At 51.9% G+C, this 26,052-nt stretch overlaps 10 protein-coding genes across 10 annotated transcripts, besides 2 other annotated features; 7 read left to right on the forward strand and 3 right to left on the reverse strand.

Moving 5' to 3' along the window:
- Nucleotides 1-1,048: 1,048 nt before the first annotated feature.
- On the forward strand, nucleotides 1,049-3,602 carry NFIA_053300 (putative dynamin GTPase; the record flags this gene model as incomplete). The annotated part of the gene is made up of 2 exons (XM_001257880.1): nucleotides 1,049-3,326; nucleotides 3,379-3,602. The coding sequence occupies 2 exons, from the start codon at nucleotides 1,049-1,051 to the stop codon at nucleotides 3,600-3,602; spliced, it is 2,502 nt and encodes an 833-aa protein (XP_001257881.1).
- Nucleotides 3,603-4,155: 553 nt separating this feature from the next.
- Nucleotides 4,156-6,055, forward strand: NFIA_053310 (lysine--tRNA ligase KRS1; the record flags this gene model as incomplete). The annotated part of the gene is made up of 2 exons (XM_001257881.1): nucleotides 4,156-4,371; nucleotides 4,454-6,055. 2 exons carry the CDS (start codon nucleotides 4,156-4,158, stop codon nucleotides 6,053-6,055), a joined length of 1,818 nt encoding a protein of 605 aa, XP_001257882.1.
- A 1,225-nt stretch (nucleotides 6,056-7,280) lies between these two features.
- NFIA_053320 (uncharacterized protein) lies at nucleotides 7,281-8,486 on the forward strand (the record flags this gene model as incomplete). The annotated part of the gene is made up of 2 exons (XM_001257882.1): nucleotides 7,281-7,712; nucleotides 7,776-8,486. The coding sequence occupies 2 exons, from the start codon at nucleotides 7,281-7,283 to the stop codon at nucleotides 8,484-8,486; spliced, it is 1,143 nt and encodes a 380-aa protein (XP_001257883.1).
- Nucleotides 8,011-8,217: a microsatellite.
- Nucleotides 8,487-8,707: 221 nt separating the features above from the next.
- NFIA_053330 (uncharacterized protein) lies at nucleotides 8,708-9,451 on the forward strand (the record flags this gene model as incomplete). The annotated part of the gene is made up of 1 exon (XM_001257883.1): nucleotides 8,708-9,451. The coding sequence occupies one exon, from the start codon at nucleotides 8,708-8,710 to the stop codon at nucleotides 9,449-9,451; it is 744 nt and encodes a 247-aa protein (XP_001257884.1).
- A 465-nt stretch (nucleotides 9,452-9,916) lies between these two features.
- cox15 (cytochrome c oxidase assembly protein cox15) lies at nucleotides 9,917-11,488 on the reverse strand (the record flags this gene model as incomplete). Its single annotated transcript, XM_001257884.1, has 2 exons — nucleotides 9,917-11,030; nucleotides 11,091-11,488. The coding sequence occupies 2 exons, from the start codon at nucleotides 11,486-11,488 to the stop codon at nucleotides 9,917-9,919; spliced, it is 1,512 nt and encodes a 503-aa protein (XP_001257885.1).
- A 482-nt stretch (nucleotides 11,489-11,970) lies between these two features.
- On the forward strand, nucleotides 11,971-13,492 carry NFIA_053350 (uncharacterized protein; the record flags this gene model as incomplete). Its single annotated transcript, XM_001257885.1, has 3 exons — nucleotides 11,971-12,481; nucleotides 12,536-12,619; nucleotides 12,675-13,492. 3 exons carry the CDS (start codon nucleotides 11,971-11,973, stop codon nucleotides 13,490-13,492), a joined length of 1,413 nt encoding a protein of 470 aa, XP_001257886.1.
- Nucleotides 12,892-12,932: a microsatellite.
- Nucleotides 13,493-13,950: 458 nt separating the features above from the next.
- abd1 (mRNA (guanine-N7)-methyltransferase) lies at nucleotides 13,951-16,235 on the forward strand (the record flags this gene model as incomplete). The annotated part of the gene is made up of 4 exons (XM_001257886.1): nucleotides 13,951-14,106; nucleotides 14,287-15,932; nucleotides 15,981-16,147; nucleotides 16,201-16,235. 4 exons carry the CDS (start codon nucleotides 13,951-13,953, stop codon nucleotides 16,233-16,235), a joined length of 2,004 nt encoding a protein of 667 aa, XP_001257887.1.
- Nucleotides 16,236-16,563: 328 nt separating this feature from the next.
- NFIA_053370 (SUMO ligase MMS21) lies at nucleotides 16,564-18,119 on the forward strand (the record flags this gene model as incomplete). The annotated part of the gene is made up of 2 exons (XM_001257887.1): nucleotides 16,564-17,351; nucleotides 17,411-18,119. The coding sequence occupies 2 exons, from the start codon at nucleotides 16,564-16,566 to the stop codon at nucleotides 18,117-18,119; spliced, it is 1,497 nt and encodes a 498-aa protein (XP_001257888.1).
- Nucleotides 18,120-18,850: 731 nt separating this feature from the next.
- Nucleotides 18,851-19,870, reverse strand: NFIA_053380 (putative mitochondrial dicarboxylate carrier protein; the record flags this gene model as incomplete). The annotated part of the gene is made up of 2 exons (XM_001257888.1): nucleotides 18,851-18,899; nucleotides 18,969-19,870. 2 exons carry the CDS (start codon nucleotides 19,868-19,870, stop codon nucleotides 18,851-18,853), a joined length of 951 nt encoding a protein of 316 aa, XP_001257889.1.
- A 3,474-nt stretch (nucleotides 19,871-23,344) lies between these two features.
- acuF (phosphoenolpyruvate carboxykinase PCK1) lies at nucleotides 23,345-25,773 on the reverse strand (the record flags this gene model as incomplete). The annotated part of the gene is made up of 4 exons (XM_001257889.1): nucleotides 23,345-24,691; nucleotides 25,100-25,300; nucleotides 25,358-25,433; nucleotides 25,592-25,773. 4 exons carry the CDS (start codon nucleotides 25,771-25,773, stop codon nucleotides 23,345-23,347), a joined length of 1,806 nt encoding a protein of 601 aa, XP_001257890.1.
- Nucleotides 25,774-26,052: the final 279 nt, after the last annotated feature.

Raw genomic sequence — 26,052 nt, forward strand, 5'->3', positions numbered from 1 at the left:
GGACTGCTGGTGATGTCCCCAGATGACCACGCACTCTGTTCCAGGCCCACCACAGGTACCTCGTTTGCTACCTTAGGCACTAACTTTAGGCTGACTAGAACAAGTCGGGAGTAGCAAGGATCCGCATTTGGTGAACCACGGGTCACGGGGAGCTTCAACATAGACAGCCATCTGACCGCTTTCGTCCATCTGAGATTCGAGGTCTTTCGCAGCCAGGAATCAGCACCTGTACCCCTGAAAATATGGATGTTCCTTTGAAAAAGCTCCGAGTAATATTCCGTATGTTAATGTGATAAGCTAATGTGACAAGATATCTAGCATTTGCGGAGTCAAATACGTGCTTCAAGTGATTGCCTGGCAGAAGCTCAGCAGCATCAATCTTAGCCTTTTAAAAACTGCTTCACTTGAACTGATGGACACAGTAAAGATTATACCAAGTTTCACTCTATCACTTATCTTCTTCTGCCGTAACTTGACATGTGAGGTTTTTGCAGTTGGACATGGTTGTTGATCCATCCGCCTTGGCAACAGAAAGTTGTATATGCCGCACCAAATTTGGCAGGGCAGTATACACTCATTTGGACAATGAGATCCCTAAGCATACGACAACAACCAAACTTTTTTGTACAGACATTATGGCTATCAATTCTTCCAATAACTTTGCTCCTTACTTTACTATAAATCCAGACATCTGTGCTGGTTATACAGTACTAAACTTTCATCTTCCATTCACTTCATACATCATTCGCTAGGCCCAACAGCTGCCATTCCAAGTGTTACCCCTTTGAAGTTATCTTAATATTTCTTTCATATTCCGCAGATCGCGTGTGCATCTGCTTATCAAAGTGAACACAGTACCACCTCTCTTTTTCTTTCTCACCTACCTCCACACCCTCTCCCACGCGCTACAACATCATTGGAGACAAGCATTTCTCCTCAGTTGTTAGTATCGTCATGTCAGATAGCACAGGAACAGGTGAGTAAGGGAGCACAAGCACGTCTTCATCTCTGACCTGCTGCAGCCACAGGAAACAACACGCCAGTCGTCATGTCCGGCCTACCGTCCACCGAAACAGACGCAATAAATCTTATTGCGCGGGACATGAAGTGTCTTGTCAAGAAGATACAGGACCTCCGTCACATAGGGATCGAAGACAGCAGAATTGCTCTCCCGAAAATATGCGTCATAGGCGATCAGAGTACCGGCAAAAGCTCCCTAATCGAAGGAATGAGCCAGATAAAGGTGCCTCGCAGTGCTGGAACATGCACTCGCTGCCCCATGGAAATAAACCTCTCAGAAGGCGAGCCAGGTCAGGATTGGAACTGCCGCATCTTTCTGTCACGAAAATACATCTTCGACGGCTCCCGGAAGGTCACTAAACTCCCCAAGAAGTCGCAGCCTCTGGGACCATGGATCGAACAAGACCAGGAAGATGAGCACTTTACGGATGTGAGAGATAAAGATGATGTACAAGACGCCATTAAGTGGGCCCAGCTTGCCATTTTGAACCCAGGAAGACCTTCTACTGACTACCAACCCGGACATAACGGCGACACCGACGAGTCTTATTGTCAAGTGAAGTTTTCTCCGAATGTGGTTCGGCTGGACATCTCGGCGCCTAACTTTCCTAATCTCTCCTTCTACGATCTACCTGGTGTCATCAGCCAGGCGGAACACGATCATGAGCGTTACCTTGTTTCACTGGTGGAGAACCTCGTGAGAGAGTACATCTCGCAGGAAAATTGCATTGTGTTATTGGCACTGCCGATGACCGACGACGCCACGAATTCAAGCGCTGCAAAAATTATGCGGGATGTTCGTGGCGCCAAAGAAAGAACTCTCGGTGTCCTTACAAAACCTGATCGTATCCAGACGGGCGAATCGTATGATCAGTGGGTCGAGATTCTGGAAGGAGACAAATTTGCGCTTGGTCATGGATATTATATCGTCCGCACAAATCCTGACCCGGCCATCGAGCATTCTCGCGCGAGAGAAGAGGAGGCTGTCTTCTTTGCAAAGAGTCCTTGGGCAACAGAACTATCTGCCTATCAGAATAGGTTTGGAACCAGACACCTACAAGCAGCGCTTTCCAGTCTCCTTCTGGAGCAGATACAGGGGTGTCTGCCTAGGATCGTTGAGCAAATCGATGAGAAAGCCGCGCGTATCGAAGCAGAGTTACAGACTCTGCCAGATCCCCCGTCAGCAAATGTCCCATACATCCTTTGTGGCAAATTGAACCATCTCAAAGATCAGATCCGTGCCCATATTGACGGCGGCTCAGCTCAGTATCCCCTCCAGAAGATATGGGGCAACATTGCGAGGGATTTCAAAAGAGCTCTGCTGAAAACCAGGCCGACTGTTCAGCTTCTTGCCCATTCGGACAAGATGGCCATTCCCATTGCGCGCGAGGACGCCGACTCTGACTGCGAGATGACCTCAATACAGCGATCTGTGAGCGTGAATGTGAAACGCAAGACCCCATGCGACAGGCCTACTCCAACGCCCGCGGATCCCAAGCCAGAACAACCCTCGACTCCGAAGCCCTCAGGGTACTATACAGAGCACTTTAATCGATTTGATCGTCCCGCACGAATGTTCACTTGGGAAGAAATTAGAGAAATCAATGAGGATTCTTATCGTGCTGGTATTCCCGACCAGACGGACCCCAAAGCCGTGGAAGTCATGAACCAGCTCAGTGTCGAGCACTGGGACAAACCAATGGAAGTGTTCTTGGGGGCTACTCACCAGTTGGTGAGGGACATGATGATGAGACAGCTCAAAGACGTTTTCACGCCATACTATCAAACCAGTCTGTACCGGGAACTGAAACGAATCATAGACAACTACCTTCAAACGCTTCGCAAGGAGCACTTCAGACACGCGCAAGAGAACTACAATATTGAGCATAACAAGCCTTTTACCATGGCAATTTCCGCTCTCGAGCAAGCCACAGAAAACGCGTACAAGTATCTGAAAGCTCGCCGACATGAAGCAAGGTCGCACTGCTTTCTCGATCTTCAAGGCAAAATCCCTCGGGGAGACCCACGCCGCGACGCTGAGATTAAGAAACTCACTGCTGCGGAGCTCGGCCCTGACAGATTCGTTCAGGAGCTCAAAATGATGGCGGTGAGTTTTACCAATGCTGGTGAAGTCGAGTTCAAGTATCTTGCTAATAGTCCTCAGACGACTCGTGGCTACTATGAAATAGCGAGTTCCCGGTTCATCGACTCGATCTGTCAGAGTGTACATACGAAACTTTTCTCCAAATGCCGTGAAGAACTGATTACAGTCATTGAGAACGAACTACGCATCTTCGATGGAAATGGTCTGTTCCCCATCCACGAAATTTTTAGTGGCAAACAACTGACAGAACCCAGCTGTCGAACGCTGCATGGAGTTGATGGCAGAAGATCCCGAACGCCAGCGACGCCGACTATACTTGTTGAAGGAGAAAGAGAAGGTCCTCAAGGCTCAGGAATGGCTCGCAACTGCTAAGAAGGAAGACGATGCTGTGGATTCTGCAGAGTTCGACCCGGCCATTAAGTCTCAACCACCCGAAGACTGGTCCAGCTTTCCCGGATTCGGACCGGTAGCTGGCTGATGATCCTGTTTGTTGGTTGTTGAGCTTGGACTGAAATCGATGTATTGTGTGAGCTTCATGCTAAGCTATGCATGTCTTATTTTGATGCCCACGCCCCCGGATTAGGCAGTATCGTGCTGATCTTGGGTTGAAGTTGAGGTTGGCTTCGTACTGGTGATAAGGCGGGATGGTTGGAAGCATCGAAGGCGGGGTAACCCAGCCCCACGTCAAAGCCCTATGCCCTAAGCCCCATTCGAGGAAAACATCACATTTTCAGGAATTACTTGATGGCATGCAATGAACAAAGTGATTCAAAATGCAGTGAGCTTTTCCCGGATGTTTATGTGTTGTATAACGTAGAAAGATGTAGTATCCATATGGCCGTTATCGGTGGTAGAGGTTCCAAGCAATAGCCAATGACAGTCGCCGATCCATGAGTCAGGCCCAAAATTCTCTGGCATTTCTCCTCTACCTAACCCACCAAACCCGCCTCTCCTCCTCGATTTCTTGCCATCGGGCTTCTCCTGGCTGTGTTTTTCGCGAACGAGAGAGATAAAAGCTCTATTGATTCAACATGGCGGATTCCAACGCAGTCAACGAGGTTGAGGCCTCCGTGGCCAACCTTTTGCTCGATGAGGTCACGGGCGAGAGAGTTTCCAAGACCGAATTGAAGAAGCGCCAGAAGCTGCGCGAGAGGGAGGCGAAGAAGAAGGAGAAGGAGGCCAATGCCCCTCCTAAGCCTGAGAAGAAGGTCTCCGCCGAGGAGGAAGAGGCTAACTTGACTCCTAACGTATGTTGATTTGCACTCGTTGAAATCCTGGATACTTGAAGCTGTCGGGATTCGTTGCTAAAATATTTCCTCTTGAATTTAGCAATACTTCGAGATCCGTAGCAAGCGAATCAACAAGCTGCGCGAGACCAAGCAGCCCGACCCCTACCCTCACAAGTTCCAGGTCACCGATGACCTGCGCGAATACCTCAAGACCTACGATGGTCTCGCCAAGGGCGAGCAGAAGCCCGATGTCACCGTCCGTATCGCCGGTAGAATCTACACCAAGCGGTCTTCAGGTTCCAAGCTCTTCTTCTACGATATCCGTGCCGAAGGTGTCAAGGTGCAGGTTGTATGCCAGGCCCAAAACGCCACCGGAGATGTCGCCTTCGAGGCTCAGCACGAGCACCTGCGCAGAGGAGATATCGTTGGTGTCGTCGGTTTCCCTGGCCGTACCAGCCCCAAGAACCGCGCCGACGGTGAACTTTCTATCTTCGCCACCGAGGTCGTTCTCCTGGCGCCCTGCTTGCACGCCATCCCTTCGGAGCACTACGGTTTCCAGGACAAGGAGCAGCGCTTCCGCCAACGTTACCTGGATCTGATCATGAACGAGAGATCCCGCAATGTCTTCGTCACTCGCTCCAAGATTGTTAGCTACGTGCGCAACTTCTTCGATAGCCGGGACTTCATCGAAGTCGAGACCCCTATGATGAACGCCATCGCCGGTGGTGCTACCGCTAAGCCCTTCATTACCCACCACAACGATCTTGACATGAACCTGTTCATGCGTGTCGCCCCCGAGCTGTACCTGAAGATGCTGATTGTCGGTGGTCTGGAGCGTGTATATGAGCTTGGTCGTCAGTTCCGTAACGAGGGCATTGATCTGACCCACAACCCCGAGTTCACCACTTGCGAGTTCTACTGGGCTTACGCTGATGTCTACGATGTCATGAACCTGACCGAGGAGCTGATCTCCGGCCTGGTCAAGCACGTTACCGGTGGCTATGAGACCACCTTCCACACTCAGTCCGGTGAGGTCTACAACGTCAATTGGAAGGCACCCTGGAGGCGGGTAGAGATGATCCCCGCATTGGAGGAGGCCACTGGCGAAAAGTTCCCTCCTGGAGACCAGCTGCACACCGCCGAAACTGGCGAGTTCCTCAAGCGCGTGCTTAAGAAGACTGGCGTTGAATGCTCGCCTCCTCTGACTAACGCCCGTATGCTCGACAAGCTGGTCGGCGAGTTCATCGAAGAGACCTGCGTCAACCCTACCTTCATCACTGGCCACCCCCAGATGATGTCTCCCCTTGCCAAGTACCACCGTCAGCACGCCGGTCTCTGCGAGCGTTTCGAGGCTTTCGTTTGCAAGAAGGAGATCGTCAACGCATACACCGAGTTGAACGACCCCTTCGACCAGCGTCTCCGTTTCGAGGAGCAGGCAAGACAGAAGGACCAGGGTGATGACGAGGCCCAACTCATCGACGAGAACTTCTGCACAAGTTTGGAGTATGGTCTGCCTCCTACCGGTGGCTGGGGTATGGGTATTGACCGTCTGGTCATGTTCCTCACGGACAACTACAGCATCAAGGAGGTTCTTGCCTTCCCCTTCATGAAGGAAGACAAGACAGCGGCAGAGGTCAAGACTGCTGCCGAGGTTGCTGGCATTGAGCCCAAGCCCGAGGAGGGAATTCGTAAGTTGCACTAATCATATTTAGTTGAACTCCGAACTGAGATGGCTAACTGGTTGTTTCTCACAGCTCATAAATAATCGCATGATACTGGAACTGGATGATGGATCTATCGTTGATGACTATGGTTGCATGCTTGATATGAATGTCTATGAGGATACACTAAGAGTGAAATAAAATTCATACAGTAGATCCTATCTCGCACTATGGACTGGTAGTGAGTGTCTCGACAACATATGTAAGACGAGCACCCCGTACTATGCTTTATTGAACAGTGATGCTCTAAGTATGACTTGTAGGTGTCTCTCTACATTTTACGAGTCCGTTCTTCCCATTGCGTTCAAAGCATGTCGTCTCCATACTTATGGGTATGAGACACCAACAAGCGAATATCGAGGTCAATACCAATGATACTGTCGAAAGAATGCCAAAACCCAAGCTACGGATCTTTTGCTATCTACTTCGTCGCCACGATATCGCTACAGATACTCAATGGAGTATACACATCGCCACAACGATGATCGATTCAGCGTCTGCCGTCATCCTCGTACGCTCATTCCCTAGATGTTCTTTGCAGCTCTTGCTGTCCTTAATGTCTTGTCCTGCAAATCGATACTCCATGCTAGATGACTCTGGATAAATCCAAGTCATGACAACCCAGCAAGAGACCCAACGCAGGAAGTTGTCAGGAGCCTTGATATATAGACAACCCTAGTTGGAGGCTCTTGAGGGAGCTCCATTCATTGCTCACATTGTGGCTTTGTGGGGATGGACCTAGCTTCTGTCCCAACGACATCCAGATGGCTCTATGACACCTTTCCTTTACAGCCTGCTTTGTCTGATGTATGACATATAGAAGATAGCTCCCTTCTAGGCAAACACTGAATCGCTTCTCCTTTGCCCCTGCAGACGTCATAGACAGCACATTGCTCCAAGCAGATGTGAAGGTGTAGGGACTATTCACTATGCTCGCTTAAGGGCCTGCAACAGCTCACAGCCCACACACACTGAAGAAAGAAGCGAGATAAATTCCTCGCGAGTCAGTGTTCTTCTTGTCACCTCGCGTTCTCCTCCTCCCGCGTCACTATTATTCTCTCATCCCAGGTGCACGTAGCCTTCTGGTACCTCAGCTCTCTTCTTTGCTCTTTGCAATCTTCCTATAAGAAAGAAACAAGTGAAAGGAATTGTTTCTCTTTCAGGGTCAGTCCTAACCTTCATCTCATCAGAGAGACATAACATATAATGGCGGTCGTCTCCAACATGTCAGAGGGAGGCAACGAACCCCAGGAAGACCCCATCAGTGAGGAACTTTACCAGTTTGAGAGAGAACGTCAGCAGGCGGAGCGTGACCACGACATCAGGGAGACTCGTTCCAATCGCACTCAGCGCCAGGAAGAGGACGCCCCTTGGCTGATGCTTTCTGTCGACGAACACCCGAATCCTTATTCCAGCGAGCAGAGCTCTGATTTCGACCTGTACTCAGTCAGGGAACCGATCGGTTCTGCCAGGGGACGGATCCCACCTCCCCCGACTGGACCCCCTCCGCCCTATCCTTACGACGAGGAAGTTGAGCTTAGCAGAGGTCTCTCGCGTGGTTCGAACTCGAACGGAGAAACTCGCTCCAGGCGCTTTTGGAATCGTCTTCGTCGACCTGAGCGAAGGGCTCCACCTGTGGTACCTATGTTCTTTCCATCCGCGACTTGACATTCTGTCACTGATATGGCTCAAATTTAGCAGGACAGCGTCCCACGTCAGATCACACGTCAAACTGGACAGCAGGCTCCTGCCGCGAGTGACGCCGTTGACCCTCCGCCATACTTTCGTTTTGAGCCCTCCGGACAGAATCACGGAGAAGACGATAGTGATTTAGAGGAATTCGCTGTAGTTGTGAGAGCACTCGCCCCCGGCCACGATCGTGCCTTGGACGAATTCTGTCAACTTATGAACGCTGGAAGAGCTGAACTGCGTGCACAGAGCCATCAGCCAGCACCAGCGCAGAACCTTGCAGACGACAACAACTACAGTGACTTCAGCCAGTACTTTCAGTTTGTGAGCACTGAACGGCGCCCGGAGAGCAATCAGCCAGCGGCAGCGCAGAATCCTGCAGACAACGACATCTACAGTGACTTCAGCCAGTACTTTCAGCTTCTGAACTCTGAACAGCATCCAGAGAGCGATCACAACGAGCCAGGTGAAAGTGCAATAGAGGATCTCCAAGGAGACCCTGAGCTCCCCCCATACTCTCCTAACGAAGAATACACAGGACAGCTGGAAGTCGACCCGTGGGATGGACAAGACCCGTGGGACTTCTACCTAGCTGCTATCGAGGCTGGACAAAATCCGCCGGAGGGCCAGCCAAGAACATTCCCTGACCTGCTCGAAGTGCACGACGAGTGGCTCCGCACTATTGAGCGCAACCGTGCCCCGGTCAACAGAGCGGCACCCTGATTGTGTGTAGTTCATAGTCTTTCTGAGCACATTCTCGAGTTCTGCTGGTACTTGCTAACGGACCCCAATCTTTGTCATCTGTCACTGCTCTCTGCTGTTGTATCATAGGGAAGAATAAAGCCAGCCTCTTTTCCAAGTCCCCTCCACACAAGCTAACAGCCATCCTGATATCCTTTTCAAACGCCACACAGTTTGGCACCATTCTGCGCCGCGTAGAAGCAATGGCGAGAACTTCTTCTGTCAGACGCAGGAGGGATCCGCCACGCCGTCAGTCCAGAGCTCCTTCCCCTCCCCCTCCACCGTCCACTGCATCTGAACAATCCGTCGAGACCGAATGGAAGGAGATAGCCTGCCACACGGCGAAATGCGACATGTGCAACACACGCAATGGAACGGGCATGTCCCGCTGCGAGGGATGCGGCTGGCAGGCATGCTACAAATGTATCCTTGCCAACGGGTGCAGTCGCACGCATCGGGGAAACGGGCGCGTCCATACAGGGGCTATCGACCAGACTCTCATTGCCCGTATGAGACGCGGCAGGGCGACGGTCAAGAGGGAAGCGGATGACGCAGGCCAGTTGAGGAGACAGTCAAGCAATCTCAAGAGAATGAAGAAAGAGGAGTCGTCTTCAAAGATACCAAGCGCGGCAGACGATGAAGTCTTGAACGCAGCTCGGAACTTTTTGGCCTTTAGTATTGAAGCCATCGGTTTGGCCATCCAGGAGGATGGCTTTGACCGGGAACATTCACCTGGTGGGGCTGCGCATCGAGACGAGGACGTTGCGAATTTCATGAGTATGACCAGTCGAGAATTGCATGACTATGCCCAACAACAAGCCAGTCATGCTCTTCAGGCTTATCTTGAGCGCAGGGCCAGAGAGACGGATGCTCCCGAGATTGGCACCTTCTCTGGGACTCAAGCAAATGTTGACGAAACCACCTCATCGGAAAACTCGAAGGGCTGAGCCTAAGCCGGCTGGTCGATACGACTTCTGATTACTTTTAGGTACTAGGTGATTGTCAGTGGGTTATTCGATAATTCAGCTAGATAGCATTTGCCATCTCGTCCCCCGAGATCACCGTCTGCGGTCAACGAGCGTATGTAGAGGGTCTCTCAGAGACTTCGAGTGGGACACTAAGAGTAAGTGGGATGCCCTGCGGATTGTGACGATCTCTCAGAACAAGAATTGTAAAGTAGTTGAGAGATGGGGAATACCTCTTGCAGCCTGTAGGGTTTCGTCTACAGGACCCGCCTGTCACAAATACCGTAAAGAGTGACTCCAGACTTCAAATGGCTTTATTTCCAACCGTTGGACTAACAATATTGTACATTTTTGAAAGGGGAGGTATTCATAGTATACAGGGAAATCTAAAGTCCGAAAGCTACAGGAGCAGATCGTTTGCCTTCAAAACATGTGATCAGAGCAGTTTCATAGCTTGTGGGCGGCTTGTGCAGTAGCATTGCATACCGCTTGGCCACGAGCCTTTGCAGCCATCTGAAGCAACTTCGCCGTCCTAGACGGGTGCCAGATACGGCTGCCCAAGACAAGCACCCAGGTCAAAAGGAAGAGACTGCCTGCTTGATGAGCAGAGGCAAGAGGAGTAGGGACAAGGTAGAGGAGGGTGGAAATGCCTAGACCGACTTGGACCCAAGCAAATGCAACCACACCGTGAAGGCCCTTCCTGGCGGCAGGTGGGAGCAACCGCTTCATGGTTGGAGAGCGGCGAGAATAAGCCCACAGAGCCATAATACTGGTGAACGTGGTCATAGCCATGATACGATGGTCCAGTTGCACAAGAGAAGGATTCTCGAGCATGTTGCGCCACCAGAGGTCAGACCGGTCTTTGTGTCGTGAATAACGCTCATCAAGCAACTCCGACTTGGGAGGAGCCAGGCCATTACCCATGAACGGGAACTCATTGTAGATCAGACCAGCATCCAGGCCGGCAACCAGGGCACCGGACATGGCAGTAGCAAAGACCAGAAGGGCCAGACCGGCAACAGATCGACGGAAGATCTTCAGTTTGGGGTCACGCAGCGAGTCCAGGAGCTTTATTCCAGCTTCGGGGTCAGCCAGGAGCCGATGAGATCGCAGGATAGCAAGACCGTTCCAGAGCATGGCAGTGTAGCAGACAAAGGCAGCCCCAAGATGAGCAGTCAACCGATACTGACTCACGCGGGGGTGGCTGCCTTGCGCGAAGAGGTCTTCCTTGAGTCCGGATTTAACCATCCACCAACCGATGAAGCCTTGGAAGCCGATCAGACCCGCGATGCCTGCTAGACGTAGCGACATGGGCTTGCTGACCTTCTTCCTTGCGACAAAATAGATAGCCGGAAGCACAAATGACAGGCCAACAAAACGACCCCAGAGCCGGTGAATCCATTCCATGTAGTAGATTGACTTGAACTCGGAGAGATTCATATTCGGGTTCAGCTGCTGATATTCCGGGGAGGCACGGTACTTTGCAAACTCAGACTCCCAGTCTTCTGCATTCATGGGAGGGAGGGATCCAGTGACGGGACGCCATTCTGTAATACTCAAACTATTCAAGAATATGGTCAGCGAGTGTCGCTCAAATTGGGATGCATAAAGCAGAACGTACCCTGATTCTGTTAACCTTGTAAGTCCACCAAAGACGACAATACCGAATACACTGGCCGCACTCCCCAGCAGCCAGTAGGCCACAATCTTGTCAGACACTTTGGGAAAGCTGGACTTGGCTTTAGAAGCTCCATCCTCCAGCGCACCGGCCACGGCTGACCCCGAGACGGACCTCCGTAGGATAGGCGAGAAAAAATTTGTAGCTGTCACGCGGAATGCATTCGCAGTTGCATTGGAGGGCTTTTGGCCGAAGAACAGGCCAGCAAACTGCTTGCGAAATGCGGATTTAGTCGCATAGTTCTGGGTCCGTCCGAGGCATTGTCGGCAAGTGAAGAATTCCTTGGAGAACCGGGGCGCGAGGCTCCGGAACATAGGCACCGAGCCTCCCAAAGAAGCCATGGTGATGCCAACAGCAGGGAGAGTCAATGCTGAACTCCCTATTTGTACAAAGCTGAGAAGAAGAATGGAAGATGAGCTTTCAAGACCCTCGAATGATCGTTGTGGACGGAGATCGGAATGGCCGAAATGCCGAAGGACCAATCAGTATTGCATGATTCGATACTCGGATGAGGAATACTTCAATATAGCCATAACAGGGTTCGTCAATTGTCTAGTTACATCGGAATCTTATGAAAGTGATCCCATATGATCAGCACTTAACATAGGTCAAATTAACTCTCATTTTCTTTATCAATTGCCCATCCAGTAATGAAACTGCGCGCACCGGATTTTCCAGGAACCCATTGTTGACGAGGAACAAGACAATTGCCGTCTTGGGTTTAGCCCCCTTTCTGATAATATCATCATCGCAGGTCGATCTCCATAGTTCAAGACCTTCAAGTTCGTTCTGAAGCTGAATCAGCTCACTCCCACTCCAGGAAATGTCCTACGCGGTTGAGACCAAAAAGCGAAAGTTTCATCGAGTGCTGGAATCTCTGACCAAGCCATCGGCCGCTGAACCCGCTGCCAAAAAGACCCCCGCAACTCCAACAACAGCTCGCGAGCGTCTTCCCGCAGATCTATCCATCAAGAAGGTGCGACTGAGCGATAAAGATGAAAGCGGCTTCGCGGCGGTCGGGAGATCGATTCTAAAAGCTCGAGCTAGCTCCAAAGACTCTTCCCTTTCGTCAACAACACGCCCTAGCTTCGTCCCGTGGGACCGCGAACGCTTTTTGGAGAGATTAGAGACCTTTCGCCGCGTCGATCGATGGTCTCCGAAACCGGCTGCAATAAGTGAGGTTGAATGGGCCAAACGAGGATGGATCTGTACAGATGTTTCGCGGGTGTCGTGTGTGGGTGGCTGTGGCGGCTCAGTGGTTGTCAAATTACCGGACGAACTTGACGAGTTGGATGGATATGATCTCGACAAGGTCCAGGAGAGGAAGGAAGTCCGTAAGTGCATGGTACATTTGTTGGCTTCAATAACCGTCAAACTGACTGTCGAAGGTGACAAGCTGGTAGAAGAGTATGCGAGTCTGCTGGTCAAAGGGCATGGTGAACATTGTCCTTGGAGAAACAAAGGCTGTGATGGTTGGTCAAGCACATAGTTTCTGCGATTTTTATGATTTATCACTGATCAATTAAGCTACGATTCATCGACTAACACTCGCCAACACCGATACGGCAATCGCTAGTCTTCAGAAACGGTATTCAAATATTACAAAAATTGCCGATAAGCTGCCGGCTGAGGATATTATTCAAACACCCGAGTCATTCAATTTAGATGATGTCCTCGAGATATTACCCCGAGAAAGCTTCGAAACCGGCGATGGGTTGCGCCCCACAGAGTCTCAACGTCAGCAGCAGGACCAATCGCAGGGCCAGTCGCAGGACCAGTTGCAGGAGCAAGTGTCAAACGAAGAAACTCACGAAGAGAGCTCTCAGGTGGCACTTGGGCCATCGAAGCCTATCGACAGAACTGCCTTTGCGCTAGCAGTCTTCGGCTGGGATGCAGTTTCAAACGAAACGGCCGGCTTGGTAGGCTGCAGTGCATGTTTTCGACGATTGGGCCTGTGGATGTACAGGCCGAAGGATAATGGGGATGCCACGGTCTACGACGCATTGGATGTTGCCAATGAGCATATGGAGTATTGCCCTTGGATCAGCGGAAAGGCTCAAAGCGGGACTGGCAAGGCAACAGAGAAGCTGGCAGAGCTGAGAAGCGGATGGGAACTACTTGTTCAAGCACTCAAAGTCAAACACCGCCGGCAGGTCAGGTCATCGGCTTCCATGGACACCCTGCGTGCTGTCTCGGAGACACCCTCTGGTGACTTCCCGGTAGTGGATGAGGTGAACGAGGAACAAAAGAAGGCCAATGATCGAGAGTGGTGGGCGAAACTTCGGCGGATGCGACAGGTGCTGAACGTCAAGTCTCCTCACGGAAAAAAGTCGGTTGCTCCATGATGGTCGGATTCATGTCTTCAGCTTGAGCGTATGATCTGCTGGCGTTTGCGCATTTCTTCCTATATCTTTCTTTCGGCTCAACATTAGCTATGCAAGCACGGTGCCATTGATTCGTCTTTCTATTTTATCCATGTATATACCCAGCCTGTCTTCACTGTACATAATCAATTCAATCGAGGTTTCGCATCTAACTCAATACCATTTGATATGAATTATTTGCTGTAGGTATTATTTGCTGTCTGCTTCTAGACGATCGCGCCGGATGCGGTAAGGGGAACACAGCAGGCGCTAGACTTAACCAGGGATACCAGAAGTATGAACAGGACCATCATCGCACGCAGAAAGAGCGTTCTTTCTCGTCCTTTATCTCTTCAAAATGTTCTTAATTATTTTTGTAAACTCTCGAGAATCCCATGTACGACGAAAATCAATAAGCGTGGCGCATCTCCGGTGGCAGCATGTATGATCCAGCCCGGGACAGTTGGGAGGAGCGTGATGGAGACGAAGCTCGGTCTCTCCGGGGTCGCCTCGCCTCCGACCAGCCCCATGCCGGCTTCTCGTCTTCGGAGCAGATTTACGGTGCATCTGGGGAAAATAATAACACCACTGATCTGGTGAGTAAATTTTTCTGGTTCATACTCGCTGTGAATGCTTTACTCGTCAAATCTGCGGGCTGTTTTTCTGGCGTCCAATTTGATCAAATTCTGCGCGAGCCATTGTCGTTCAATTCCTGAGGTCAAGGTCAGCTCACTGTAGCTTTAACACTTTGTCGCTGACTTTACTTGAAATGGCAGCAACATCCTGGCCCTGATCCAAAGACTACAGCATCCGCGAAAGTACTATATGCGGAGTCACCGCCAGCACAATCGACTACGCAAACTCCTCCCTCCATCTCAACTCACGTACAGTCGCCTGTAAATCCCGCAGCGCAGGAGGCTTCGAATACACAATCTTTGACATCTGCGGCGCAGAATCAATCGAATAAATCAACTACAACCATGGACAACACCTCCGGTTCGGCGACACCCAAGCCCAGAGCGGATCCGTCAGACAAGTCGAATCGGCCAGACCAGGTGGCTTCGCCTACCGATCAGAATGGATCTCAAGGTGATAAAAAGAGGAAGGTGCCCGCGGAGGAGAATGCGTCCGAAAAATCACAGCCTACTCCAGACCGCCCCGTGTCCAAGCGGAAGCGCATGGAAGAACGACACCAAAAGCTGCGGAAGCGCGGTAGAACGCCTCCTTCGGCGTACTCTCGCCGTGATGCAGATGAGACAGCATCAGCTGCCGATCGCAATGGTCCAACTTACCGATCTACCTCACCCCTTCCACCTCCACGGTCTCCTACCCCAGAGGATCAACCCCGGCAGCGCAAACGGCCCGGTGGTGGGGCTCGGATGGGACTGGTAGATCGGGAGACTTTGCGCCGGAGACAAGAAGAAAGAGAGCGTGCGCAGGTTGAAGAGGCGATGCGGGCTTCCCAGGGCCGCGGGTTGGCAGATGTTGTTCGTCAGCACTACAACGCAGTGCCACAGCGCGGAAGGGAGTGGCGGAAGACGGAAAGTAAGATCAAGGGCCTGCGGAGCTTCAACAACTGGATCAAGAGTACCCTTATCCAGAAATTTTCTCCGGACGAGGAATTTCTTGCGCGGTTCAACGGCACCAAGGACTGGGCTGAAGACGGCGGCGTGCCTCCGGTAGAGGAGAAGCGACTTCTTGTGATCGACTTGGGCTGTGGCAAGGGTGGTGATCTTTTGAAATGGCAACTGGCTCCTCAGCCAGTTGATTTGTATGTCGGTCTTGACCCGGCAGAAGTATCAATTGTCCAAGCCCGCGAACGCTACAATGGGATGAAATCCGGACGCGGTAATCGCGGCCGGCGTAATCCCATCTTTCATGCGGAATTTCAACCCAAGGACTGCTTCGGAGAATGGCTGGGGGATGTCGACATTGTCCAGCAGGTTGGCATTGATCCCAACGTGGGCCCAGGGGGATCTGTCATGAGCTCACGGTGGGGCGGAGGCGGATTTGACGTGGTAGCATCCATGTTCACTATCCATTACGCCTTTGAAAGTGAAGAAAAAGCGAGGCAGATGTTGCGCAATGTTGCAGGATGTCTGAAGAAGGGAGGCCGATTCCTCGGCGTTTGCCCGAACTCAGACGTGATCAGCGCGCGAGTATCAGAAATCAATGCGAAGAAGAAGGAGCGGCAATCGCAAGCCAAGAAGGAGAAGACAGACGAGGCTCCTGAGGACGGGGAGGTGGAAGAGGATGATGGCAAGGTAGAATGGGGGAACCAGATCTACCGGGTCCGATTTCCTGTTACGACTCCTGAGGATGGTATTTTCCGTCCTCCTTTTGGATGGAAGTATAGCTACTTCATGGAAGAGGCCGTTGAGGAGGTCCCGGAATACGTTGTTCCCTGGGAAGCGTTTCGAGCGTGAGTCTTGGACAACTGCTTTGGATGTGCGAGACTAATTTTCCGCAGTCTTACGGAGGATTACAACCTCGAGTTACAATACCGCAAGCCGTTCCTGGATATTTGGCGCGATGAAAAGGATGATCCGGAGCTGGGTCCCTTGAGCGAGCGCATGGGTGTCCGTGATCGAGCCACTGGCGAACTACTCATGACGGAGGAGGAAAAGGAAGCGGCCAGTGAGTAACTCTATTGTGACCGAGTTGTCTGCGGCATGACTGACTTGTTCTAGGTTTCTATCATGCATTCTGTTTCTACAAGGTCTAGTGGGCTGCATACTTAGCTCGCAAACCTTTGGGAGGCTATTAAATACTCTATTCGCAAGCTGTAAAATATAACACTTTATGGAGAAAGGAGACTTTTGCCCAGAATTTCAAGCACCAATAAGTATATCCTAAACAGGACTAGCGCCGGCGCGTCGCGTCCCTCGTAATAGTAGGAACTCGATCTTATCGATAGAAATAATCGCATAGACGGCACTAAGCCTGCACGACGACTCTGCAACGACCATACCTGAGAAGCTCTAAACCATACACCATCATGTCATAGTAGCTCAGCCTCTATACCACTGACCACCCGCCAAAGACTAGATAAAATGTCAGCAACTCCCGGCACAAGACGCCACCGACACACATCTCGCAACGACCGCACAAGCACAACCGCAAACAGACACACACAAGCACCCTCACGAGCCTCAACCCCTCCCCTCCCAGCCTACGAGCCGCCCATCGCGCCCCTAAACGCCGCAGGGCACAATGCGATCATCGCGCTCCTGAACGCGCCGTCCCTGCGGCAGCTGAAGACACACATCCAACGCGCGGAGGAGACACTGACCGATTCGGCGGGGGAGGTCAACGAGCGGCTTACGGATGCGCGGGTGCGGTATCAGAAGGAGAGGGCGCGGAAGCGGAGGAGGGCGAATGGGGAGACGCCTGGTGCGGAGGGGGTCGGTGCGAAGCAGGAGGAAGGGGAGGATGACAACGAGGATGACGATGATGGTGATGACGGGGACGAGATAAACCGGCTTGCGCGGTTGGAGGAGCAGGTTCAGAGTGTTACGGAGGAATTGGAGGCGCGGATGCGGCAGACGATTGATGCGGAGGTGAAGCTTGAGGGTTTGAAGGGGGTGCTGGCGGATATGGCCAAGGAGGCGGAGGAGGCTACTATTGCGGGTGCTGGGGCTGGGGCTGCGGAACTGCGGAGTCGGCGGACGAGGCGGAGACGAGGCGATGACGAGGGGGATCAGGACCCCGAAGAAGAGGGTGATGAGGACTACGAAGCGACGCCCGAGCCGCAGATGACGGGTATCCCGCCTAGCCGGCGGCTAGATCAGAAGCTGGATGAGGAGTCGGCGCGATGGACAAGTCAATCCTTGACTCAGAGGTACGTACTGCATTGCCTATGGCTGGACGAAGGAAGAATGGCCGAATTGACAGATACAGATACTCCACGAACAATGCCTACATTGGCTTCTACCGCATCGTTCACGACGCCAAACACCCCGGCGACGACATCCCGCCCCTCCCACACGCCTCCACTTGGTTTGCGCACATGGAAGATCCCCACGCAACTACAACCTCCACCACCGACCAGACATCGGCCCGCCGCACCCGCCAACGCCGGAGCCCCTCGCCTGCAGACTCGGACGAGATCGCCATCGAGCGCGAGCGCATATCTCTCAAATGCCCCCTCACCCTCCTCCCCTTCCGGGACCCCGTCACCAGCACCAAATGTCCGCATAGTTTCGAGCGCGAGGCCATCACCGATATGATAGCACACAGTTCCACAACCGTCCCTGGGCCGCCGTCACGCGGCCGGAGAAATCGTATTCGCTGCGTCAAGTGTCCTGTCTGCTCAATTGTGTTGACCGCCGAAGATCTGCGCAGTGATCCTGTCCTGCTGCGCAGAGTGCGTCGCGCCGAAGCAGCATCACAGCGGGAAGCGGAGGATGACGAGCTGGATGCTCATGGGAACCCCCGGAGGCGACCTCGGGAAGGGCGCAAGAGTGGTATCACTGTTGCAAGCGATGATGACTCGGAAGAGGGGGGTACCACGTATCAGGAGCCAACCGATGCTGCTATTCGGATCAAGCAGGAAAGATTGTCGCAGGCTCAAGGTGCGCTGTCAGATGAAGTGGATGATGACGAGTAGCTCCATGGCTTACTCTTAACGTTGAGTAGTCATCAGTATGATCTACCTATATCTCTTCGCCGGTTCTACGATAGTGCGCGTAACCCTTTTTTGAATGATATTGAGACTTGGAAGGCATAACGCATAAATACGAGGACACCTTGCAACCACAATGCGCCGAGGCAACAGTCCTGCGACGTGCCATGGGGTATATAAATAAGGTACATGCAGAACAAAGCAAAGAAGACAAGAGAGCGTGCGCAAATTGCAACTCTCTCCATTGCATCTCATAAGATAGCCGAAAAGCCTGTCATGCAAATGATTAGACATGAGGCGCGGGGGCTTGGAACAAACATAGACCAGTTGATCGTCACGTATAGTCCCACAAGGTATACAACGACGATGAATAAAACACCACTATGACAAAGTTGTGCCTGTGTTGTCAAAGTAAGAGAACCCACTTTTGTCGACCATGCTCTCCCAATTACATCAAGGAATGGTGTCGTCTGTGCCTGACTGCGAACACCACCCTTGGCGTATTTTCCGGTCAAGCATCTCTGACGAATAATCGCATAAAGATAGGATAAGAACTGGCCAGATGACGATATATCGTCTGCCTGGAAGCCGCGTTTCACAATAATTTCGCCGATTGAGTCGGATCATAACTATCAGACCCCGCGACTTGGCGAAGACAACGAGTCTTAAGACCTCAGTAGCACAGCCACTGAGCTGTCGAAAAGGAGCCGATTGCTTTACTTGGTGATGAGGTTGAGATAATCAGCCACGATAAGCGTCACCATACTAGAGTCGATCAGTGGGGTTAGCGAGAAATGATGGCTGATATTAGCGAGGCGGAGTGGGGAAACTAACGCATGGGGCGCGATCCGCACATAGTAAGTGCCAAATCCGCGGTAGAACCTCAACCAACCCTCCTCACGAGCAACCTTACGAGCGCAGTCGAACAGACCCTTGTACGGAAGCTGGCCAGTCTTGGGGTCCTTTTGTTGCTTCTGCAGTCGAGTCTTGACGAAGTCGAAGGGTAACGAAAGGAAACTGGCAAAGAAACCGGCGATGGCTGAAGCGGCGAAGGTTTGGGTCTGGGTGGAGAGCTGCGTACGCGCTTTCAACTGCGCCTTCGATTCGGCGAAGAAGGCCAATTGACCCAGGTTGAGGGCCATGGCACGCACCACGGTCGGGAAAGCACCTGCCCACAGAGCGGTGACACCCTCGTGCTTCGAGATACGGAACAAAGCGTCAACGACGGAACGGTAGTTGGCACGGGCCTCTGGTGGTTTCAGACCATCGGACTGCATACGGACGAGGGCCAGATCTGCAGGATTTCCAATCATGGCGGCAATACCACCAGCAGCCAAGCCGGCTCCTGCGCGCTCGGCGAATCCGACCTTCGTACCGGCCGCTTCAGCACGCTTGTTAAGGGTCTTGCTGAAGGTGTCAAAGAAACCCAGACGGGCAGTGGTGTAGACTGCCTGTCGCAGCAAACCAGCTGACAGACCGGTGTAAAGGTCGAGGACTTTTCCGGAGGCAATGATGTCGCGCGCAACGCCAAATGCAGAGGGACGAGGACCAGTACGAACACCCTCACCAGCCAGTTGCAAGCGGACCTTGATCATGTCGATGGGCTGAATGACGACCGTCGCAGTCATGCCGGCGAGACCACCATTGACGAAGGGCAGCGCGGCGCGTGTGTACGGACGGTGCAAGAAATCCACAGATGGTTGCGGAGCGGGCTCCTTGACAGTACTGGTGGCCATGTTGATGGTAAAGCGAGGTTCGCACCAAAGCTGTGATAGAAACCAGTTAGTTCGTTGGTCTGGCAGCCGTTGCGATAGTTTTTGATAAGATAGCAAGACAGAGAGGGTATTGCTAGAAAGTAGTCCACTGACCAGGAATCTAGCGAACGAGTATATAATCTATGCAAATTTGATGTTAGACGGTGAACTTAGCCCCAGCAGGATATGATTTACAGTGCGACAGCGTCTGCGAGGAGAGGGGATTGTCTCACAGATGACGTATACTCCACCCAAGGAACAAGTAGATGATACACTCACCACGAGCAGAAGCTACAGCTGTTGTATATAGAAGACACGAACCAGCAAACGGAGTTGGAGATCGGAAGTTTGACGAGAATAAACAGGGAGAGCAGAAGAGGGGAAGCAATAGTGGATAAAATGTCCAAGCAGCTTGTTGGGCAAGACCCAGTGGAGAGTTTGGGGTGACTGAGGGGAAGGAGAAGAGCTCGAAGAAGCTTCCCGGGAGTCACGAGTCAGATGATAGCGAGGTTACCCGACTAACTGCGAGATTGCCTTGTTCCTGATGATGGAGGAAGTCAAGAGGATACTGAATTTATTCAAGTAGTAGGGGAGTCGAGAGCAAGAGTATGTATTATATCTGTCAAGTCATAGAAACCGAAAAACGGTTCCGAACAACCGATGTACGTCCACAGAGACAGAACGTGAGAAGGGGAGGTCTGAGAGCTTCGAAAAGGCACGGAAGATAGACACGGGTTGGAGGTATAGGCATATATATGGCTATGGAATGGCTATCGCTATGGCTATGATACCTATCTCTGCGAACAGTCCAAATGATTTCTGGAGGAATTGCTGCGATCTTCGCTAGAAAGGCATCTCCACATCTTCTGGCTTGATCGTGGATACCAAGGATGCTATCCTGTATTGCCATGGAGAGTGTAGTATCAGCACGTTTCTGATTCGATCATTACAGCTCATGTCACACCACTAAGGCCGCGGGTAGTCTACGACCACTCTAGCCAAGTATCTAGTTGGTACCCTTTGTCTATTATTGTCTTGGACATCTTGTAGACTGTAACTAAGCTGCAGCATGACGCCTGCAGCGAACTTGTAGAATGCGGGGTAAGGTATAGCTTGTAGTTCTGGGATCACACTATCATCGCATCCTCATCGCATTCTACAAGATTTTTGCTCACAGCCTGTATAAAATCAATGGAAAAACTGTTCTCATTCAGATCAGATCAGACAGGCAATTTCCCAATCCATCCACGTTGCAGTCTACAGAGTCTACTGAAACTCAGTATGCAGCCGACACCTACACTCCACGTCATGGACCTGAGCGGGGCGCGGGTAATCTTACAGTATGACGGTGGTCAGACCAGTGTGACCCACAAACCTGCCTAAGGGAAGTACACTATTCCGCTTTCGGTTTCACGAGAACCACCCGGGAACCCGTGTTGTTTCCCGACGCATCCCGATAGCCGGTTGCTGGATGGACTACGGACTACCGTGTTCAGGACAGAGTGCTTAATAATAGGTGCAGGATAGCTAGCACGGCTGAGACAACGACAACTTAAGCAAAGGGTCAGAGGCTTCGCGCAATATCATTGAGAATACTCCTGATTCCCGAGCGAGTGAGCCTCGGACGGTCCAAACGGTATACGCCTCCCTCTGTCCGATATCCCGAGGATAACAGGGCCAACGCTCCGGCTATCTCACTGCAAGGATGAATATTTTTGCTGGCGCTAATCTTGTCAGGTCAATCAGCTTGACGGACGGGTCCGCTCCCCACGACCCACGGGGAACTCATACTATGTGTTACCGTTGGCCGTAGCCAGCCTCCGTTGATGCGATCCAGATCGGCTATCCCACTGCCTGGGCTTCAGCTAGGGAGGATGTGGTCTAGCGGTCTATTCAGCAGTCCAACTTCTGGAGCACTGCTAGTTGAGGATCTGAAGTACATTTTTCCGTCAGGTTTGGAGGAAATCCCGGGACCCAATTGCGGGTTGGGAATAACTACAGTTTGATATCAAACAGCAACCGAGCAAATGCATGCAACGCTATCAATACACCAATCTAGCTATCCATATGACGCCAAACATCATATCTTCCCCTGAAGGCATATTGTTATTCCATCCACACGAAGCATCAGGAGTGCTGTGCTCCGGTGGCTCCTCCGAATTCCGGCACTTTCGATTTGAGATAGAACCATCAGCAGTTCAGGCACATCGTCAGTCGGTTGGCCAAATGAATGGCATGAGATACAGACACTGAACTGCTGGTCGAAACACACGGTTAGGCAAATACGAGACCACTAGATCCGGAGTCAATGTCGTTCTCCGAGTATATAGCAACGTACAGCATCACTGCCCAACATCTATACGAGTATACGCTTCTATTCGTCGTACAGTAGCCTCCATCCAACTCAACACCAAACAGCCATATCGCATCACCTTAGCTTGGTCAGTCGGATATCATCTAGAATGACCACCTACCAAAATCCCCCTTTTCCCAACCCACTCAACCCACCATCTATCGTACCCAGCGGAAACACACCCGGCAAGTCTCACTGCCAGCACAACCCACGGAGTCCACCGTAGAGAGCAACACAGCAAGCCCAACTATCTCGTAAGCGCTATTATCAGGGGGAGCCGGGACGCAAACGACCCGGGAAAGGAACACGGGAAAACAAGCGGAATTCAATTCGGTAGTTAACCAACTTACAACTTACTGTCCCGGTTGACGGAAGCTGACAGCTCGATAGATGTTTACCTCCACGCGACTAGTCTAGTTCAGACGCGGGAAGGACGAATCAGCGAATGGCCGATCAGCGCTGTAGGGGTTGTCATCTATGCGGACTTATTGTAAGACGCAAGGACTCGTTACTCGTGTACGTGTTGCGTAGGTAGGTAGCACGGTTACTTATGACTGGCAAGGAGTTGCTCAAGGTCAAGTTAGCTTACTGTGGTTTCTTTGCTTTAGGTAAGGAGGACTGGACAGCCCGTCCCTACGTTCTAGACTGCTAGATACTCTCCCAGTATGCATGGGATGCTCAATCGGTACGCCACTCCGTAAGGTAGACCAGACCGTAATATCAGTGGGGAAAATCGCCAATACCCCGAAGCGTCAGTGTTTTGCTGGCAGCCGGACTACAGTGCTCCTGTGCGTTATTTATTAGAGAACTTCTCCACTACCTGGACCTCTTTTTCGACTACAGCTACGCTGCACCGGTTACAATGCCAACTCGTTGAACTCAACTTTTGCATTCTAGATAGTACGATAAAGGTATAATCTCCCCAAGGAGGAAGCCAATGATAGCAATCAGGGCGAAAAGGAAATAGCAAAATGGTTTGAGTACCCGGCTTGCGTCTTGCAAGCGCACACATGATCAGAGCCAATTCATGTCCCAGAAAAAGAAACGCAGCACGCCATGCAATGTATTGACAAAGCAAAACAAAGGAAATGAGGTCAAACAATCTACTCGGAGGGAACGGGGCCAGCCGCAATAACCTCCTTGGTGGCTTCGTCTGCGTACTTGGAGAAGTTCTCGTTGAACAGCTTGGCCAGCTTGTTGACCTCGTCGGTGAAGCTTGTCGAGGCGGTCCAGCTGTTCTTGGGGTTCAGCAGCTCAGAGGGCACACCAGGGCAGGTCTTGGGCACGTGGAGGTTGAACACATCGTAGGTCTCGTACTCCACGTTGGCGAGTTCACCGCTGTGGATGGCGTCCAGGATGGCACGGGTGTACTTGAGAGGGCAACGTTTTCCCCCAGTAGTGGCGCCGGCACCAACCCAACCGGTGTTCAGCAGCCAGGCGTTGGTCTTGTGCTCGGAGATCTTGTCAGCGAGCATGCGGGCGTAGCGCATGGGGTGCAGAGCGAGGAAGGGCTGGGCGAAGCAAGACGAGAAGGTGGCCTGGGGCTCGGTCACACCGTCTTCAGTACCGGCCATCTTGGAGGTGTAACCCGAGATGAAGTGGAACATGGTCTGCTCGGTGGTGAGCTTGGAAATGGGAGGCAGGACACCGCGGGCATCGCAGGTGAGGAGGATGATGTTGGAGGGGTGCTTGTCCGCAATGCAGGGGATCTTGGCGTTCTCGATGTACTCAATGGGGTAGGCGCAGCGGGTGTTCTCAGTGAGGGTGGAATCATCGTAGTTGACAACACGGCTAACAGGGTCGAAGACGACGTTCTCGAGCACGGATCCGAAGCGGATGGCGTTGAAAATATCGGGCTCCTTCTCGGCGGAGAGGCCAATGCACTTGGCGTAGCAACCACCCTCGATGTTGAAGATACCGCGGTCAGTCCAGCAGTGCTCATCATCACCAATCAGTGCACGCTTGGGGTCAGCAGACAGAGTGGTCTTGCCAGTGCCGGACAGACCGAAGAAGACGGTCACATCGCCGTTCTCACCCTCGTTAGCCGAGGAGTGCAGGGTCAGGACATTGTGCTTCACGGGCATTTCGTAAAAGAGAATGGTGAAAACACCCTTCTTCATCTCACCGGCGTACTCGGTACCCAGGATAACCATCTCCTTCTCGGCGAAGTTGATAGCTACCGACGTAGCTGAGGTCATGCCCTCTGTGAAACGGTTGGCGGGGAAAGAACCGGCGTTGTAGATAACGTAGTCAGGGTGGAAGTGCTCCAACTCCTCGCGGGAGGGGCGGATCAGCATGTTGCGCATGAAGAGAGCATGGTAGGCGCGTGCGCAGACGACACGGACGCTGATGCGGTATCTCTCATCCCAGCCGGCATAACCATCGATAACATAGATGCGGTTACGAGTATTGAGGTAGTCAACAGCACGTTCACGGTTGATACGCCAGACCTAACAATAGTTGGTTAGTCATCAGCCCTATCGATATGAAATGTGATGATGTAATGCACGTGATCGACGGTTGAGCCGAGGGCGGGGGGGAATGCGGAGAAAGCTGAAGAATCGACCAGGAGCACGGGACCACGCAAAATGCAGGCAAAGCTGCAGTTTTCTGTTCACAAATGCATGTGAAATAAATGCCTCATATACGTCCTCAAAAGGGATACGAGGCATTTGAGGCATTTCCCAGAAAATGAGTTGATGTCACCGCTGTGCTGCCAAAAAAGCTTGACCGCTTTGGTATGCATGTGCAGGGGACCCCGGGAGTGCTGCAAACAATCCACTGCAAGGGGTAACAACCGAGAAGAATGCGCGATATACTGGACTATGCGCGATTTGAAATGAAAGTGTATCACTTACATCAGGTGTCATAGGCTTGTTAACAGGTCCCCACCAAACGTCCTTTTCTGACGACTCCTCCTTGACGATACGCTTATCTGAAGGAGAACGGCCGGTCTTGGCACCAGAGTATGCAGTCAAGGCACCACTCGATGTGATGGCGGTACCTGTTTCGTAGACGAGGGCATCTTCGTAGAGGGCAGCGACGGAAGGATTGGCAATCTAGGACGATTAGTACGTCGCAAAGAGGGATGCAATTAGGCTTGAGGGTAGTCGTACGATTGCGACACGCTCATAGTCAATGTGGGCGTGCTCGTGAAGCTCCTCCTCGAGTTCAGTGTGGCTCTTGCCCGGTCTGGACAAAGTATATGTCAGCGAAAGGGTGGTCACTTTGTTAGTGTTGAAGTGTGGCTCGATGAGGGTAGGCAAGAAGACAAGATGGACACTGAGGGAGAGTGGCAAGGGCACTTGAGGGGATTCACAAGGCAGCAAGGTAGATAAGGGAAGACATACTGAACACCACCGGGGTGCAGAGCAGTGCGATTAACTGATGTGGCAACCATGTTTCTTAGAGAAGTCGAATGATAATTATTATTGCGCTGCTTTGCGACTTGTTGTTGGAAGAAATCAGAGTAGAGAGGACCTGGTTCGGGGCGGGAAGCACGGGGTATATGAATGTTCTCAGCAGGAGCCATGTTCACGATGATACAGGTCTCAAGGACAGTTTCAAGGATACTATCCGATATGCTTCTCCACAGTTCCGCGGGTGATGTCGGGGTTGAGGAACGAGTCTGCAGCGATGATGGTTAGCCGTGGAGTGAACAAAAATGCCTCTCATAGACTGTCCGAGTTGACCCGAACCCCAGATGTGGGCACGAAATGGTTACGGAACAACTGGTCGGGACCACCAACCAACAAGAGTAAAAGAAAATCAAAGACGACGTACTTAGCGCTGCAGGGAGGACTGATCGGGA

Source organism: Aspergillus fischeri, genomic scaffold, assembly GCF_000149645.3.
Source record: "Aspergillus fischeri NRRL 181 1099437636266 genomic scaffold, whole genome shotgun sequence".
Classification (NCBI taxonomy): domain Eukaryota; kingdom Fungi; phylum Ascomycota; class Eurotiomycetes; order Eurotiales; family Aspergillaceae; genus Aspergillus; species Aspergillus fischeri.